The 17,619-nt window shown below is 40.8% G+C and overlaps 1 protein-coding gene across 1 annotated transcript in view; it reads right to left on the bottom strand.

The window, feature by feature from the left end:
• LOC112216904 (sodium channel protein type 8 subunit alpha-like) overlaps nucleotides 1–17,619 on the bottom strand; it is a 114,055-nt gene that overhangs the window by 23,436 nt on the left and 73,000 nt on the right. Inside the window, exons 15-22 of the mRNA XM_042297419.1 lie at nucleotides 14,839–15,012; nucleotides 14,273–14,629; nucleotides 13,869–14,030; nucleotides 13,386–13,679; nucleotides 7,381–7,498; nucleotides 6,980–7,134; nucleotides 3,425–3,598; nucleotides 533–655 (exon numbers count right to left, since the gene is read on the bottom strand). Coding sequence (XP_042153353.1) covers nucleotides 533–655; nucleotides 3,425–3,598; nucleotides 6,980–7,134; nucleotides 7,381–7,498; nucleotides 13,386–13,679; nucleotides 13,869–14,030; nucleotides 14,273–14,629; nucleotides 14,839–15,012 — 1,557 coding nt within the window. The remainder of the gene's footprint in view (nucleotides 1–532; nucleotides 656–3,424; nucleotides 3,599–6,979; nucleotides 7,135–7,380; nucleotides 7,499–13,385; nucleotides 13,680–13,868; nucleotides 14,031–14,272; nucleotides 14,630–14,838; nucleotides 15,013–17,619) is intronic.

Here is a 17,619-nt window from a genome sequence, read left to right as displayed (position 1 = left end):
CCATCCTCATGCCAGTTATAAACTTTGCAAGGCATGCCACTTTGTCCATCTCTTCGCATATCTCACCACTAAGCATGCACTGTTTTCCTAACCACAACTAGATGGATCCATAAATAATTACTGTGGGAATAATTATCACTGAATGACAATGAAAATATTGGAATAAAGTAGGATAATGCAATTGAAGGCATGTAGGCCTATCAAATTGTTGCTTACTGAAACTCCCAAAGTTACCCAATCCTTGTAATACATTTGAAGCAATTACCTACCCACGTGTGGTCAACTAGATGGTAATTTCAGCACCGTTTTGTTTGGGACAGCGCCAAAGAGACAAGTGTGGGAATTCATTTTTGATTTTCCTGAATCTCCACTTGGACATTGGTTTGGCTACAATTAGGCTGGGAAAGTGTTAGCTAAGTTGAGGTGAGTGCTGTCCATGATCATCTTGTCTAGTTCATTATAGCATGCATTGGTGCTGTAACTGTTGAATGGACATGCAGAAGGACCAGCTGCCTGGTGTTTTAGATCTTACCCTCATCCCTTCAAAACGAGACAGGGCCCTAAGGGGCCTCAATGCCCTCAATGTCCGTAGTGATTTAACGGGCCCTAGATCGGAGTAGCCCATCGCATTAGCTATAAGAGTGATTATAGACACCTATACAGAGAGAGAGAGAGAGTAAGAGAGAAGGAAGAGAGAGGGTCCAAACAGTTAGAAAGGGTAACAGAGAGATAGACCCTACTGGACCAATTTTGATTGTTGTTTTGGTTTAGTTTATAACGCAGGTGAAGCTTGAAAATAAGCTCTACAGTATACCTGGCTAGCAACGTTTGGTAGACAGAGAAAGAGGAGGAAAATAAGGGGAGAGAAAAAGAGGTAGCAGAGTTAAACAAATGGGAAATTTGAGAGGAGAAATGCGTTCACAAAAATTCACAAGACACACAGTAAATGTACAATAGTCACACAATTCACAAAGTACCAGTTGAGTATAAGAATGGAGATGGGAGCCAGGAGGGTGAGGACGGTAGTGGGGACGAGTAGGAGAGAGGACAACCTGTGAAAGGGAGAGTCCCGAGACAAAACCACAATGATCTTACCCTGGCCCCTCAACACATCCAAGCCAAGTCCCTCTCGTCTGCAGTACAACACCCCTTTTAATTTTAAGAGAGACACGGTTATAGGTACCTGCGAGAAAAGGTACAGGTTGAATGTGCACATCCCTGAGACATCTTATACTCACATTTCATTCTATTCTAGACCACAAGTTGAACTGATGATGGAGCCATAGCCTACATAAGGTGACCCAAGGGACCAAAGATGTGGTTTGACACAGTAGTAGAGTAGTTACAGGACAGAGAGGCGCAAGGAGTCAAAGAGGCACAGAGACCACAGGACACCATGCCTGTTAGAAAACCTGAGCTCCCTTCCCCTCTGTCTCCCATGACCATCCACGATAACGTGATACTGGCAGGGGGGGATTTGGGTCAAGGGACAACATATTATACTGCCTTTATTCCTCATCAAATGGCAGAGGACTCTGGACTGTTATATGGGCATTGAGAAACAGGGGACAGTTTCATTCAAAGGGATTTGCAAATATGTCTAAAACATACTTAGAGTCTACCAATGACAAATACTATACTTTATCACAGCTCTGAAGGGACAGACTTCTTCTCTTCTGGGAACTGTTGACAAAGGCTGTGTTTGAGAAAGAGCTGATCTTTTGGTTTCACTCATTCATGAAAATGTACAATAGATATATATACATAATGTATTGAGTACTACCGATGAAACTACGCTATTCTAAACCATGGGTTTATTTTTCACAAAGGGGAAGATTTAATATTAAAATGATCTCTATCGTATATACACACAGCCTTTGTCCATGTCTGTCCCCTGGCTTTTCTAATGCTAAAGCACGCTAAAGCTTCCACTGTCCTCTCGGCTACTACACTGGCGTTGCTCTTTGGGGTGATGGTCACCTTCAGCCTCTGTCTGCTTGGCGCCCCCTGTAGTAAAGGCGCGGAGTGGCCGCCATGCCTCCCTCCTCTGGCTGTGCAAATAGATACTGAGGAGAGAGACCTGCACCTTCTGAGTAACCCACAATGCACAGGCAGGCGCACACACACAAACAAACACACACACACTCCCACAAAACTGAGCACAGACATTAACACATACTTAAACCATCAGGAATGATAACACATTAGTTGATAATGGAGTTTAAGACTCAGAAGTCATGACTTGACTTACCATCCATCCATCACATTACCCAACCCAACACATCCAACAGGACAGGTCAAGTGCAAAATATAACTTTACATTTGCTCTTCCAGAGACAGGGGAAGATACAGACACCACAGCCTTCGATACACAACAGTAGAAAAATGTTACTGGGGAAAGCAACAATGGATGAAACCCCCCACTTTGCAACACCAGAACCGAAGAGAGCTTGTATGGCATTGTGATGTGTCCCATGTGGACAGTGTAACATTTTTCTTTAGATTTTTCTTTAAGGATAAATGTCAAAAATTGTTGACGGTCCCCGCCATCCTTATCGTCCTGCCTTTCACCCCCTACCCCTACTATCACCTATGTGCAAATGGTGGTTCCCCTTGGTTGTTTACATAATAAAGTGCTATTGTAAACCACATTGTTGACTCACTGCTAATATCACACCTCCCATCTCAGGCTGTAATATTCCATATTACAGCAGTTCACTCACAGCAATGACAAGATAGGTCAACTCCACAGCAACAGATAACACACTAGCCCATAGAGTTAGTTAAACAGGGTAGAGAGATACAACGCGAAAGGCCATAATATCAATGAATGATGCCAGGCCTTTCAACATTTCAGCTGGAGGGTAAGAATAGCATTAAATTAAATTAAATCCACTTAAAAGATTGGTCAAATGTTGTTGACAAAGCAGTCGAATTGGCAAATGTTTGAGTTATGTACTATACAGAGTATATTTATGGGAAGAAGGGAGAGTTTTGTTATGCCTGCTAAATGTTCGATGTCAATAGGTAATGATTTGATGTCATGTCCATACCCAGCATCTGCAATCAGTGCTAAATGCTCACACTGCAGCATCATCATCTGAGATATTCAAGTCCCTTATTATCAAAGTTGTCTCAGATCAGGAACAAAGAGTCATCTGGTTACAGCTACAGTGTGCTTGAAGGGAAACAGTATCCAACTTGGGAAGAGGAGAGAAAAGCTCATCAACTCTCATAAAACGAAGACTGACAGAGAGAGAAGCAAGAGACATAAAAGACATAGCCAGAGAAGAAGAACATGAAGACAAAGCAAGAGAGATAAAAAGAGATACCAGCACAAAATAATAAAGGATGGAAAGATGGAGGAAGGAAATCATAAGAGGAGGCAAGAAGTAACATAGAGTCAGTTGGATAAGTTACTTACATCCACAATGAAGAAGTCCAGCCAACACCAGGCGTTGGTGAAGTATTTGACCCAGCCATAGGCCACCCATTTGAGCACCATCTCCAGGATGAAGATATAGGTGAACACGCTGTCTGCGTACTCCAGGATAATCTTAATGGTCTTCCTCTTATTTATGTACACATCCTCAAAGGCCTGGGGGAGGGGAAAACAGAACAGCAGCAGGTTAACAACACTGACGTGACTGGATGTCTTGTCTTGTGTTTAGGCCTCAGAGTTTTTCCTGTTTATGTGAAAAACTCATGACCCTCTCTATGGTTAAAGGTGTTATAGATATTTTTGACATTTGCTTTTCCTGTTGAAATATGAATTCTCTGAAAACTACAGTATATAGTGTTAAAGGTGCTAGGTTAAAGGTTAAATTGGTCAAATTGGCAAAGACCATCCTGTCTCAGTCCTCCAAAAAGTGTTATGCTGTCTTTTTTATATACAGTATTATTTTCTCTACAGAAACCTGATTGCATCTAAAGTCTTGGGATTCAACTGTGCTAACGGTAATACTGCCCTATGTTCATGGCAAACTATGTGAATTTAGTTGTTGTCTCTCATACGACAATGTATTGAAGTATTCACAGCCCTAAGTCAATTCATCTTAGAATCACCTTTGGCAGTGATTACAGCTGTGAGTCTTTCTGGGTAAGTCTCTAAGAGCTTTGCACACCTGGATTGTACAATATTTACCCATTATTCTTTTCAGAATTCTTCAAGCTCTGTCAAATTAGCTGTTGATCATTGCAAGACAATAATGTTCTGGTCTTGCCATAGATTTTCAAGCAGGTTTAAGACAAAACTGTAACTTGGGACACTCAGGAACATTCACTGTCTTCTTGGTAAGGAAGTCCAAAAAATTGAGAGTGGTACTCAGTAATATGTTGTGTTGGATTTGCCTCAAATATAACACTGTGTTCAGGACACAAAGTTGATTGCGTTACCACATTTTTTGCAGTATTACTTTAGTGCCTTGTTTTAAATAGGACGCATGTTTTGGAATATTTTTTTCTGTACAGGCTTCCTTCTCTTTGCTCTGTTATTTAGGTTAGTATTGTGGAGTAATAACAATGTTGTTGATCCATCCTCAGTTTTCTCCTATCACAGCCATTAAACTCTGTAACTGTTTTAAAGTCACCATTGGCCTAATGGTGAAATCCCTGAGCGGTTTCCTTCCTCTCCAGCAACTGAGTTAAGAAGGACACCTGTATCTTTGTAGTGACTGGGTATAATGATACACTATCCAAAGGTTAATTAATAACTTCACCATGCTTAAAGGGATATTCAATGTCTGCTTTTAATTTTTTTTTACCCATTTACCAATAGGTGCCCTTTTTTACGAGGCATTAGAAAACGTCTCTGATCTTTGTGGTTGAAACTGTGTTTGAAATTCACTGCTCGACTGAGGGACCTTACACATAATTGTATGTGTGGGGTAAATAACAAAGGAGTTGAATACTTATTGACACATGACAGTTCAGCTTTTCATTTTTAATTCATTTATAAAAATTCAGAAAAACATCATTCCACTTTGACACTATGGGGTATTGTGCGTAGGCCAGTGACAAAAACATCTACATTTCATTTTAAAATCAGGCTATAACACAACAAAATGTGGAAAAAGTCAATGGAAGTGAAAACTTCAAAAAAACTTTAAAAAAAAAAAAAAACTTCAAACTTCATTCAGAAAATATTCACACCCTTTTCCACATTTTGTTGTATTGAGATTTTGTGTCACTGGCCTACACACAATACACCATAATGTCAAAGTGGAATAATGGTTTTATAAATGTTTACAACTGAACTAAAAATGAAAATCTGAAATGTCTTGATTCAATAAGTATTCAACCCCTTTGTTATGGCAAACCTATATAAGTGAAGGAGTAAAAATGTGCTTAACACGTCACATAATAAGTTGCATGGACTCACTCAGTGTGCAATAATAGTGTTTAACATGATTTTTGAATGACTACAAAATCTCTCTACCCCACACATACAATTATCTTCAAGGTCCCTCAATTGAGCAGTGAATTTCAAACACAGATTCAACCACAAAGACCAGGAAGGTTTACCAATGCCTTGCAAATAAGGGCACCTATTGGTAGATGGGTAAAAATAATTCAAATCAGACATTGAATATCCCTTTGAGCATGGTTAAGTTATTAATTAACCTTTGAATGGTGTGTCAATACACCCAGTTACTACAAAGATACAGGTGTCCTTCCTAACTCAGTTGTCAGAGAGGAAGCAAACCACTCAGGAATGTCACCATGAGGCCAATGGTGACTTTAAAACAGTTACAGAGTTTAATGGCTGTGACAGGAGAAAACTGAGGATGAATTCAACAACATTATAGCTACTCCACAATACTAACCTAAATAACAGCGCAAAAAGAAGAAAGCAGGTACAGAACTAGAACTAGACTAGTTTTTAAAAATTAAAATAAACGTAATAGAGCTAAGCACAGGCAAAATCCTAGAGGAAGAACTGGTTCAGTCTGCTTTACAACAGACACTGGGAGACCAATTTACCTTTCAGCAGGTCAATAACCTTCAACACAAGGCCAAATGTACACTGGAGTTGCTAACCAAGACGACATTGAATGTTCCTGAGTGGGCTAGTTACAGTTTTGACATAAATCTGCTTGAAAAGTTGACAAAGCTTGAAAAAAAAAATGCAAATATGGTACAATCCAGGTGTGCAAAACTCAGATAGACTTACCCAGATAGACAGCTGTAATCACTGCCGAAGGTGATTCCAACATGCATTGACTCAGGGGGTTGAATACCAATGTAATCAAGATATATTACTGTTTTATTTTTCATAATATTTTTACTAATGTTAGGGGGGGGGAATCACTTTGACATTACGTAGTATTTTGTTTAGATCGTTGTCAAAAAAATGACAACTAAATCAATTTTAATCCCACCGTGTAACACAACAAATGTGTAAAAAATCAAGGGGTGTGAATACTTTCTGAAGGCACTGTAAGCATTCTGAATCACCATTGTGCTACAGTCCCCCAGAAAGCTGAAAACTAAGCTGGATTCCTTTGGTTAAAAGGTTGGTGCATTGCAGAACTTTGCTGCTCATTAGCAAGAATCACATCACAAACAGTCGTAGACAGGTAAAAGGCATGATGGGGGAATAAAATATTTATCGATTTAATTATTACATTTCAGTACATTCTGTCGGAACTGATACGGTTTACTGTAAGACAGTACTTAATGGTGCAGTATGAGCTAAACTGTTAGTCTGTGTGTTTTGGGTTTTACCAGAAGTCCACACAAGGATAGTAAAACAAATGGAGACATTTCCCAAGTCCACCCAAGGAAAAAAGCTATTTTAGGCTTAGGGGTTAGGTTTAGGGCTAGGGTTAGAATTAGGGTTAGGTTTAGGAGTTAGGGTTAGGTTTAGGTTAAGGATTAGGGTTATATTTAGGGTTAGGAAAAATATGATTTTGAATGGGAATCAATTGTTAAGTCCCCACAAGGATAGTAAAACAAATGTGTGTGTGTGCATTCTTACCAACGCCCCGCTACTGAGAAGGATCATGAAGATGATGACGGTCTCAAACCAGTTATGCTCCACAATCAGGTAGCTTGTCTTTCTCAGGAACCACCAGTGCTTCCCCCAGCCATGGTCGATGGGCAAGTACAAAAACGTATACTTGGCAACACATTCTGGATAAGAGGGCACACACACTCACTGTTACTGACACAGTCAAATACATTTAGGACATGTACACACTATTGACTACACACGCACACGTCCATAAAATGGCCTCATTATGCCATACAAACTGAAGATGAGTACAGACACTCACCAACCCACACTTGCCATGGCCCACAATGAAATCAGTTAGTATAAATGCTAAGTGCTATTGTGGCCAGACTGAGGCCTGTGTCTCTCTGTGGCTTCTTAGTTACCATCTGTCCAGCAGGCATCTGGGTCCAGGAACTCCTCCACAACCTCCACCACCACCACTTCCTCCACGTCAGGCTTGATGTCTATGGTGCTGCCCTCCGAAGAGCTAGTGTCATCCAGCTGAGACAGACAACAGGAGAGAGGGTCAGACTCCTAACATCACAGAACATTCTGTGGTGTTATGAGTTAGTATGTACAAAGATACTGCACAGTGGTACCCACTGCCTACAAAAGCATCCACTAGTCACCTACTCACCCTTTCTGTGGATACCTCAAAGGCATCATGATTTAAGGGCCACGTAACCTAACCAGGAAAAGCTGTGTGTCTCAGCTGGAGGTTAGATGTTACATGTTGTCTGCATTTTTTAACACATTCTCTTACATTCTGATCATGGATGTGTGGGTGACCTTGTCTTGAATTTGCCTTGAAGTGAGTATTATTAATAGCAACATTGACCAGTTTGTCATTAACCTTGGCTGCTGAGTGATTACATTATTAGGGCTGGTCAATGATAAATATGCATACGCAGAATTGACAGTGATGCATGATTTGTTGCTAGGTATCTTTATGTAAATAGACTAGAGCATTAGATCCAGTGGTTAAACATTTTACTCAATGCCCAGGATTGAGTAAAAAACACATACGACACTCAAGAAGGTAATTGATATGGTAAACATGTTAATAAAAGTGAGGTGGAGGAAGGATCATAGGCCGGGGCTTTTTAATTCATGTCTCACGGTAAAGATACTCACAGACTCTCAGAAGAAATGCTTATTCTTAAATACAACAGTCGAGCCACAAACGACGACCATTAACAAAGTATTATTTGATGTGATTACATTGAAACGGTTATGGAGAGATGATTCAACACATAGTTTCTATGAAAGGCATAAAATGTAAATGTATTGAGGCTGATCTCAAACAGCATGTTCAGGTAGAGATGTTTAAACAGACATATGCCTTGTCTAGCCAACCTAATAAATCATCTCAAAGCTGAACAATAAGTCAAGGTGAACCAGGACAAATGCACGCACGCACGCGCACGCACGCGCACAGAGCTAATCCAATTTACAGATGAATGACGCTTCACTTTAGAATCCTGAATAGTCAGCAGAAAGACTGTGCTTCTCTCTCTTACTCTCATACACACTCTCTCTCTCCCCCTCTCTCTTGCTCTCTTTCTCCAGTATCACAAACAGCCAGACAGATCCCTGACTGTCTGACAGGGGCTCTGTGTCCATCCAATCGCTGCAGGGCTGGGCTGTGACAGGCTTAGATGCAGGATAGCCTGCCTTGTGGTTGGTGGAGACAGGTAGCGGAGAAGACTGGAATCTGGTACAGGTATTAGAGTTGCTGCATGACTTCCCTCTGCAAACCAGGTCAAGGTGACCCAAGCATCAGAGCTCCCCAACATATCCACATACTGTACGAGTGAGGAGGACCTTTCCCACACGTTGACATACACAAAGCGGTGTCCGTCTGTCTGTCTGTCTGTCAGTCTGCAGAGCCAGTGGTACTGCCATGTCTAAACAGAAGTTCTGAAATGTCAGGTCATCTGAAGGTCTCCTGTGTTCGCCCCTCTGTGTTCACCGCTCTATATTCACTGCTCAGTCCAGTGTTGATGAGTGGATTAAAAACATGGCATACACACACACACACACACACACACACACACACACACACACACACACACACACAAATGCACTTTAAGCCATTACATCATCTACTACATTAAGACTGCAATCTCAAGAGCCTCAGCATGTTCAGAACGTATTCACACCCCTTGACTTTTTCCACATTTTGTTGTGTTACAGCCTGAATTTAAAAAGGCTACAATTGAGATCATACCCCATAATGTCAAAGTGGAATTATACTTTTTTTATGTTTACAAGTTTTAAAAAATGAAAAGCTGAAATGTCTTGAGTCAATAAGTATTCAACCCCTTTGTTTTGGCAAGCCTAAATATGTTCAGGAGCAAGAATTTGCTTAACAAGTCACAATCATTTCTACCATCTCTGTACCCAACACATACAATTATCTAATTGCTCGACTAAGGCCCCTTACATTTCAAACACCGATTCAACCACAAAGATCAGGCAGGTTTTCCTAGCAAAGAAGGCCACCTATCGATAGATTAGTAAACATTTTTAAAAGGAGAAGTTGAACATCCTTTGAGCATGGTGTGTCAATACACCCAGTTACTACAAAGATACAGGTGTCCTTCCTAACTCAGTTACTAGAGAGGAAGGACACCGCTCAGGGATTTCACCATGAAGCCAATGGTGACTTTAAAACAGTTACAGAGTTTAATGGCTGTGACAGGAGAAAACTGAGGATGAATTCAACAACATTATAGCTACTCCACAATACTAACCTAAATAACAGCGCAAAAAGAAGAAAGCAGGTACAGAATACAAATATTCTAAAATATGCATCCTGTTTGCAATAAGGTACTAAAGTAAAACTGCAAAAATGTGGCAAAGAAATGTACTTTATGTCCTGAATACAAAGTGTTATGTTTGAGGCAAATCCAACACAACACGTTACTGAGTATCACTCTTCATATTTTCAAGCATGGTGGTGGCTGCATCATGTTATGGGTATGCTTGTCATCAGCAAGGACCTGGAAGATTTCTTTTAAAGATAAAAATAAATGGAATAGAGCTAAGCACAGGCAAAATCCCAGAGGAAAATCTGGTTAAGTCTGCTTTCCAAACAGACACTGGGAGACAAATTCACCTTTCAGGAGGACAATAACCTAAACCACAAGGCCAAATATACGCGCACACGCACAGAGCTAATCCAATTTACAGATTAATGACGCTTCACTTTAGAATCCTGAATTGTCAGCAGAAAGACTGTGCTTCTCTCTCTTACTCTCATACACACTCTCTCTCCCCCTCTCTCTTGCTCTCTTTCTCCAGTATCACAAACAACCAGACAGATCCCTGACTGTCTGACAAGGCCAAATATACACTAGAGTTTCTTACCAAGATTACATTGAATGTTCCTGAGTGGCCTACTTATAGTTTGGACTTAAAATCGGGCTTAAAATCTAGGGCAAGACTTGAAAATGGCAGTCAACCTGACAGAACTGAAAAGAAATAAGTGCAGATATTGTACATTCCAGGTGTGCAGAGCTGTTAGAGACTTACCCAGAACGACTCACAGCTGTAATCGCTGCCAAAGATGATTCTAACATGTATTGACTCAGGGGTGTGAAAAAATGAGATATTTCTGTATTTCATTTTCAATAAATATGCAAAATTTTCTATTAACATGTTTTTACTTTGTCATTATGGGGTATTGAGTGTAGATGGGTAAGAAATCAAATTAAAACATTTAAAACATTTGGAATTCAGTCAGTAACACAACAAAATGTGGAATAGGTCACGGGGTATAAACACTTTCTGAAGGCACTGTATTTGGCTACTCTGCAAAGCATCATGCTACATCTATAGCTAGAAAAGGTAAATTTCCTGAAGAAAATTTTAGCGATTGAATCAGCTATTTAACAGTAGTGATCTTGCTGAAGCAAGCACACTAATTAAAATGAATATGCTGGATAACAATAGTGGTTAGTAGCAAGGGTTGGAACCAGTTCAGGGAACAGAACCGAAAACTGGAAAAGAAGGAAATGATTTGAGGAACAGAACCCTAACCTGAAACTAAAGTGATCTATACTGTTCCGGGACATAACCGTTATTTTAAAAGCATGGGAAGCGGTTAATAACTTTCTAACTTTCTATTACATTCTGACCACTCAGAAACTTATTCCAGTGTCTGCCTACCGGCTGGAAATCTTTGCCGGTGGGTATACTTGTGTGTGGGCTATCTGCCCCTCCCCTCTGAAGCATAGGTCACTGTAGCCTACTGCCAACATTATAAGCATGGTGCGGAAAAAAACATTTCCCCACGCTAATTCAGGACTAGTAAAGGCCCAGCGCACTACTTTTGTGAAAAAATACTTACAAAAAAGATATATATATATATATATATATATATATATATATATATAGATTTTGTTTTTATTAATACAATTTTTTCAGGTGGTGCTGCTATGTGCCCAGCTGGGCTATGTGCCCAGCACTTCAAGGCAAGCTTCCTCTTTCCTCTCTCGTGCTCTCCTCATCTGCAAAATGTCAGTTGCATCTCGCTCCCTACACTGTGACTGGCACCACAATGTGTGTGTGTGTGTGTTTGTCTTTCATTATGATTTTACCATGCTTTTACGGCAAAATACAATTTGCTCTTAAAGACTTTCCTGTAGAGATTAAATTGCTTACCTGCTCCATAGCAAGCTGCTTTATCCGCACTAATTGATTAAGTAATTTAATGTCGAGCTAAATATAAATAAATGAGGGTTTCAGAGTTTTAAAAAAGAATAGAAAGGAAGAATACAAACCGGTACTTTGTTTTGGTTCGAACCGGTTCAAAACTTTATTTTGTTGTTCGGAACAGTGGAACGGTAGGAAAAAATAATGGTTCTGTTCAGAACGAAACCATAATGGTTCCAACCCCTGGTTAGTAGTGGGTGCAAACGCAATAATAAGCTTGAGGCATAATGTTTTGCTATAAGGAATCAATATTTCCTCTGATTGATTTGTTTTCTGGAGTGTGTTAACTATTTCTAGTTAACCATTAGAAGATGCGCAAGTGAAAGTAAGCACTTTGTTGACACACGTTGCTAAATCCTATTTAGTCACAAAGTCATTCTTTCTCATCATTACCGTATTGTAGCTTGTATTAGCTAACATAAATGTAGCTATACATTACCTTCCAAGTCAGTCATAGAAATATAATTCCTAGAACGGACATCCAAGTCAATGGGTCATTGATGGGTAGACTGGCGGCCATTTTTAGAGTACCCATGATCAGATAATAAAGCTGGAAGTACAGCATTCAATTTGTGCTTTATTAACAGTCAACACAATTGACATTATAAAGCCACAGCATCATTTTAATGAACATTCCATGTTAACGTGGCAATTAAGCATACAATGTCAGCCATATTGAGTGTACCCATAAGGGGCTGTCAAATTGCCATGGTCTGAGGGGCTATTCCACTTCTAGGAGTTATATTTCTATGTTCACAGTCTCATCATTGGCGTATTGTAGCTTGCATTTGCTAACAAAAGTGTATACATTACCTCCTTCTACTCATCAGGAGAGCCAGTGACGGATAAAGGCAAACACATTAGCCACGGTTCAACTTGTGAAAGACGATGCGATTACTAAAATAACTGTATCTTTTGATTAGTTTAAGCTAATCCTGTTGTGATTTCTGATTTGAGTTAGAGATCCTTTGCATTTGTTTCAGTACCTAGCTATCTAGGTTTGCAAAATACATTGTGTTAGTTGTGCTAGTTAGCTAACTAGCATGTTTAGTTAGATGAGATTTAGCTAAATCAAAGAAATTCTGTTCAGAAAGAGACATTTCTAACGGCCATTCCAATACAAACCCTTGATCACGCTAGCTAGCAGTGTAATGGTCACCAAGCTAGCTATGTAGAAACACGTGATCATCTCAAGTTAACGAGCTGTGCCAAACTGCACATGTGCAGTATAGCACTCCTTTGAAATAAAGTTGTTTTTGAGAAATATGAATGTGTCACACTTTTGCGGCTAAGTAGGGAAGACATATTCAGCTACACAAAGCTAGCTAATCCACATAGAATATGTGAGAACCTACAAAAAACATATAAGAAGTCAGAAGTATGAGCGATCTTAGAGGAGTGGATGCTAACGCACTCCAATTCATAGAAAATTACGTAACCACTATATTTGATAAGGTCTCAACAAGTCAATCCACAACTTATCCTAAACCTCCAACAGAACTCCGTCAAACCTTTCACCTAATCAAGCACCCAAAACCCCCCTTCCCATTTTCCGATTAACCACCTTCCACAACCATCAACCTCCCCTCTTATATAACCCCACGCCCCAACCATTTCTATATTTAAATAGCATAGAAGGAATATATCACACCCATCCCTCCATACTCACGTCTTTGCTGTTCTCCACATCCGACTCGCTGCTGAAGTCCTCGGTGTTGAGGTTATCGAAATCTGACTCCCCGACCGCAATGGGAACACACACGGTCAGGTTAGGATTGTGGATGAAGGACATGTGGTCCTCGTCGATCATGTACTTGCCCACGCTGCTGCCAATACCACTGGTAGTGCCATTGATGTAGTCCAGCTCTCGGTTGATGTCTATGCCCTTCTGGTTCGCGATGCAGTTAAGCTTCTCGTCAAACTCATCAAGATGCTTCTGCTCATCCTCTGCTTCTTCCTCCTCCTTGTCATCAGAATCAGATTTGCAATCAGAATCAGATTTAAAATCAGTCAAGAAACAAATACTGACGTTCAAGTACATTGTGAAAGCGTTTGTCTTGGTGTTGTTAAAACAACACAGAAACAACACAACAATGACATCAGAGTGATGTCATATATAACAGAACATAGAGGACATGTCATCACAGCATACCTTCTTCATAACCTCGGCTACAAAGACCTTGGCCCAGGCAATCCCCGTCTTTATTCGACCGACGGCTATTTGCAGGTTGTTCTGTTCTCCGTCATCATCTGAGGGTGCCAGGTTGTCTGCGCTGAACGAGCTCAGCAACAAGGCAAGGAACAGGTTCAACACCTGGGGAGAGGGCGGTGCACATAGAGCAGGTCTTAGCAGATGTGTCACTAACCGCAAACTAACTGATATCAGGCTTAACCAGACCAAAATTATAATGCACAAACCATAGTTACATGTGGATGTGGATGCAGAAATGCTACTTGCTTCCAATTCACTAAGTGAAGAGAGACCTGATCTTCACAGGTAGGGTATGCAAAAAACTGCTACTCGATTATGGATATTTCAATGGTTGTTTTTCTTACCACCAAGTTGCCTATGACCATGACCATCAAGAAGACGATCATGCACATGTTCTGGCCGGCCACCTCCATGCAGTCCCACATAGACTCGATCCACTCCCCGCACAGAACCCGAAACACCATGAGAAATGAGTGAAAGAAGTCATTCATGTGCCAACGGGGCAGCTTACAGCTTATTGCGATCTTACAAACACAGTCCTTGTAGTTCTTTCCAAACAGTTGCATGCCAACCACGGCGAAGATGAAGACGATAAGGGCCAGCACCAAGGTCAAGTTTCCCAGGGCTCCCACAGAAGAGTGAATGATTTTGATGAGCATGTTGAGTGTGGGCCACGACTTGGCCAGCTTAAACACTCTCAGCTAGACAACAGAGAGGGGGGGAGGGTAGGAGAGACAGATTTGAGGTGGTTAATCATACTGTTTGAGAATTTGGGCATTAGTCAGGTCAAGCTAACTCTGCTGCAGAATGAACCCTTCACTCCACCTTCAGTAAACTGTCTGGACATCAAGGTCATAGATGGTTATCATTATGCTCCATCATTCCAGTTCACACCACTTTTCTTACTCACCAATCGGAATGACCTGAGCACAGACAGACCCTCAATGTCAGCCAATACCAGCTCGACTAAACTGAGGGTCACGATGAAGCTGTCAAAACAATTCCAGCCTTCCTGGAAGTAGTAGTATGGATCCATGGCAGCCAGCTTGGCAAACATCTCACCAGCAAAGATACCAGTGAAAACCTGTAAGTGCAAAGAGAGAAAGAGGTTAACAGTCAGACCCTAGGGTCAAGCTACCACTGTAGGACACATGGTTGAGGTCAACCGCACTTAAATTCAGGAGATTCGTTTAATTTCAATTCAAGGGTGCAATTTAGACTGTAAAGGGGTTGCTGTGAATTTGACAGTAACTTACCGGCAGCTAGTGGCAAGTAAGTATAGTAACCAATGAAACAATACCCACAGTATTATACCATAAACAAGGAAATGTTACTGTAATTGTAATTAATTAATTAATTAAATAAATTCATTGAGGGAGATGTGTTTTTTTGATTTTACAGTATTTTACTCTAATTACATGCACAGTAAAAAAGCCAACTTAACCAATTCCTAAATAATTATTAGTCTGTGAGTTGAGTGGACTTCAAAAGGACAAGAATGTAAGCTACTCAACAAACTCTGATCGATGTGAGCAAAACTGACAAATTCATGATTGCCTTTGGAAGGTAACACTGTAAAAAAGCCAATTTAACCAATGGCTTAATCAGCTAAATATGTGAGTATAGTGGACTTCAAATGGACAAGAATTTGAGATAACGTGTTGTGTTTACTCAACATACTCTGCTCTATGTGAGCTAATTTGAATAAGCTTGTTGAGTAAAATTCCAAATGTATGTTTGCTCAAAACCACACCCATCATTACCATCTTTGCCAGCCTGCTTTATTGCAGGTTGATATTCAGAATTGTTTGTTTCAATACCTGTGTTTTTTTAATGTACATTGATTGGTTGATTAATCTTATGCTACATACATGTTTCTAAACTGATCTAATCTGTCAGTAGTTGGATTTAATGCACCCATTATTGAGATGGCTGTTCCAGTTTATATGATTTAGGTAGTCTCAAAAATTCTTATTTCCCAACCCTGTCAGTCATTCTCAATGCAAAACCTGGACCAGTAAAAATCAGCTGGGCTAGACAATCCAGACCCTCTCTTTCTAAAACTATCCGCTGCCATTGTTGCAACCCCTATTACCAGCCTGTTCAACCTCTCTTTTGTATTGTCCAGAGATCCCTAAAGATTGGAAAGCTGCCGCGGTCATCCACCTGTTCAAAGGGGGTGACACTCTAGACCCAAACTGCTATAGACCTATATCTATCCTGCCCTGCCTCTCTAAAGTCTTCGAAAGCCAAGTTAATAAACAGATCACTAACCATTTCGAATCCCACCGTACCTTCTCCGCTGTGCAATCCAGTTTCCGAGCCGGTCACGGGTGCACCTCAGCCACGCTCAAGGTACTAAACGATATCATAACTGCCATCGATAAAAGACAGTACTGTGCAGCCAAAGTTTTCGACTCTGTCAATCACCGTATTCTTATTGGCAGACTCAATAGCCTTGGTTTCTCTAACGACTTCCTCGCCTGGTTCACCAACTACTTTGCAGACAGAGTTCAGTGTGTCAAATCTGTTGTCCGGACCTCTGGCAGTCTCTATGGGGGTACCACAGGGTTAATTCTCAGGCCGACTCTGTTCTCTGTATATATCAATGATCCACCTCTATGCAGATGACACCATTCTGTATACTTCTGGCCATTCCTTGGACTCTGTGCTAACTAACCTCCAAACGAGCTTCAATGCCATACAACACAGCTTCTGTGGCTTTCGACTGCTCTAAAACGCTAGTAAAACAAAATACATGCTTTTCAACCATTCGCTGCCCGCACCCGCCCGCCCGACTAGCATCACCACCCTGGTCGGTTCTGTCCTAGAATATGTGGACAACTATAAATACCTAGGTGTCTGGCTAGACTGTAAACTCTCCTTCCAGACTCATATTAAACATCTCCAATCCAAAATCAAATCTAGAATCGGCTTTCTATTTTGCAACAAAGCCTCCTTCACTCACGCCGCCAAACTTACCCTAGTAAAACTGACTATCCTACCGATTCTCGACTTCGGCGATGTCATCTACAAAATAGCTTCCAATACTCTACTCAGCAAACTGGATGCAGTCTATCACAGTGCCATACCTTTTGTTACCAAATCACCTTATACCACCCACCACTGCGACCTGTATGCTCTAGTCGGCTGGCCCTCGCTATATATTCGTCGCCAGACCCACTGGCTCCAGGTCATCTATAAGTCTATGCTAGGTAAAGCTCCGCCTTATCTCAGCTCACTGGTCAACTCTGAGGGCTTGCTGATTAGTTGATAAGTTGAATCAGGTGTGTTTGTCCAGGGCTATAATAAACTGTACTGTTGGGGGTACTCGGGGACCGGTGTTGAGATCCACTGGCTTACAGTATGATGGCATTAGCCTTATGTGCATTTGCAATGCAGCCCTTGACATTGTGCATCTGAAACAGAGAATAACTCACACATCGTTTACATATTGTTCAGCTCTATGTTCTCAATTTAAAAACGATACCTGTAGACAATGTATATGAGGCTAATCATTATACTGGATTTTGTACATGCCTTGGTGCTGACATTAAATTGTTTAGTGCAAATCCAACCCTAATAATCTAGGTGGTGAAATATATGAAAGCAGGAGATGATGGGATCCTTAGCTTAAAACATACAACTACTGCCACCAAGTTCAATGCCAGATACGTTTCTCCTAGAAGGT

The sequence above is a fragment of the Oncorhynchus tshawytscha genome, linkage group LG02 (assembly GCF_018296145.1).
Source record: "Oncorhynchus tshawytscha isolate Ot180627B linkage group LG02, Otsh_v2.0, whole genome shotgun sequence".
NCBI lineage: Eukaryota > Metazoa > Chordata > Actinopteri > Salmoniformes > Salmonidae > Oncorhynchus > Oncorhynchus tshawytscha.
This window is presented reverse-complemented; position numbering and strand designations above follow the sequence as displayed.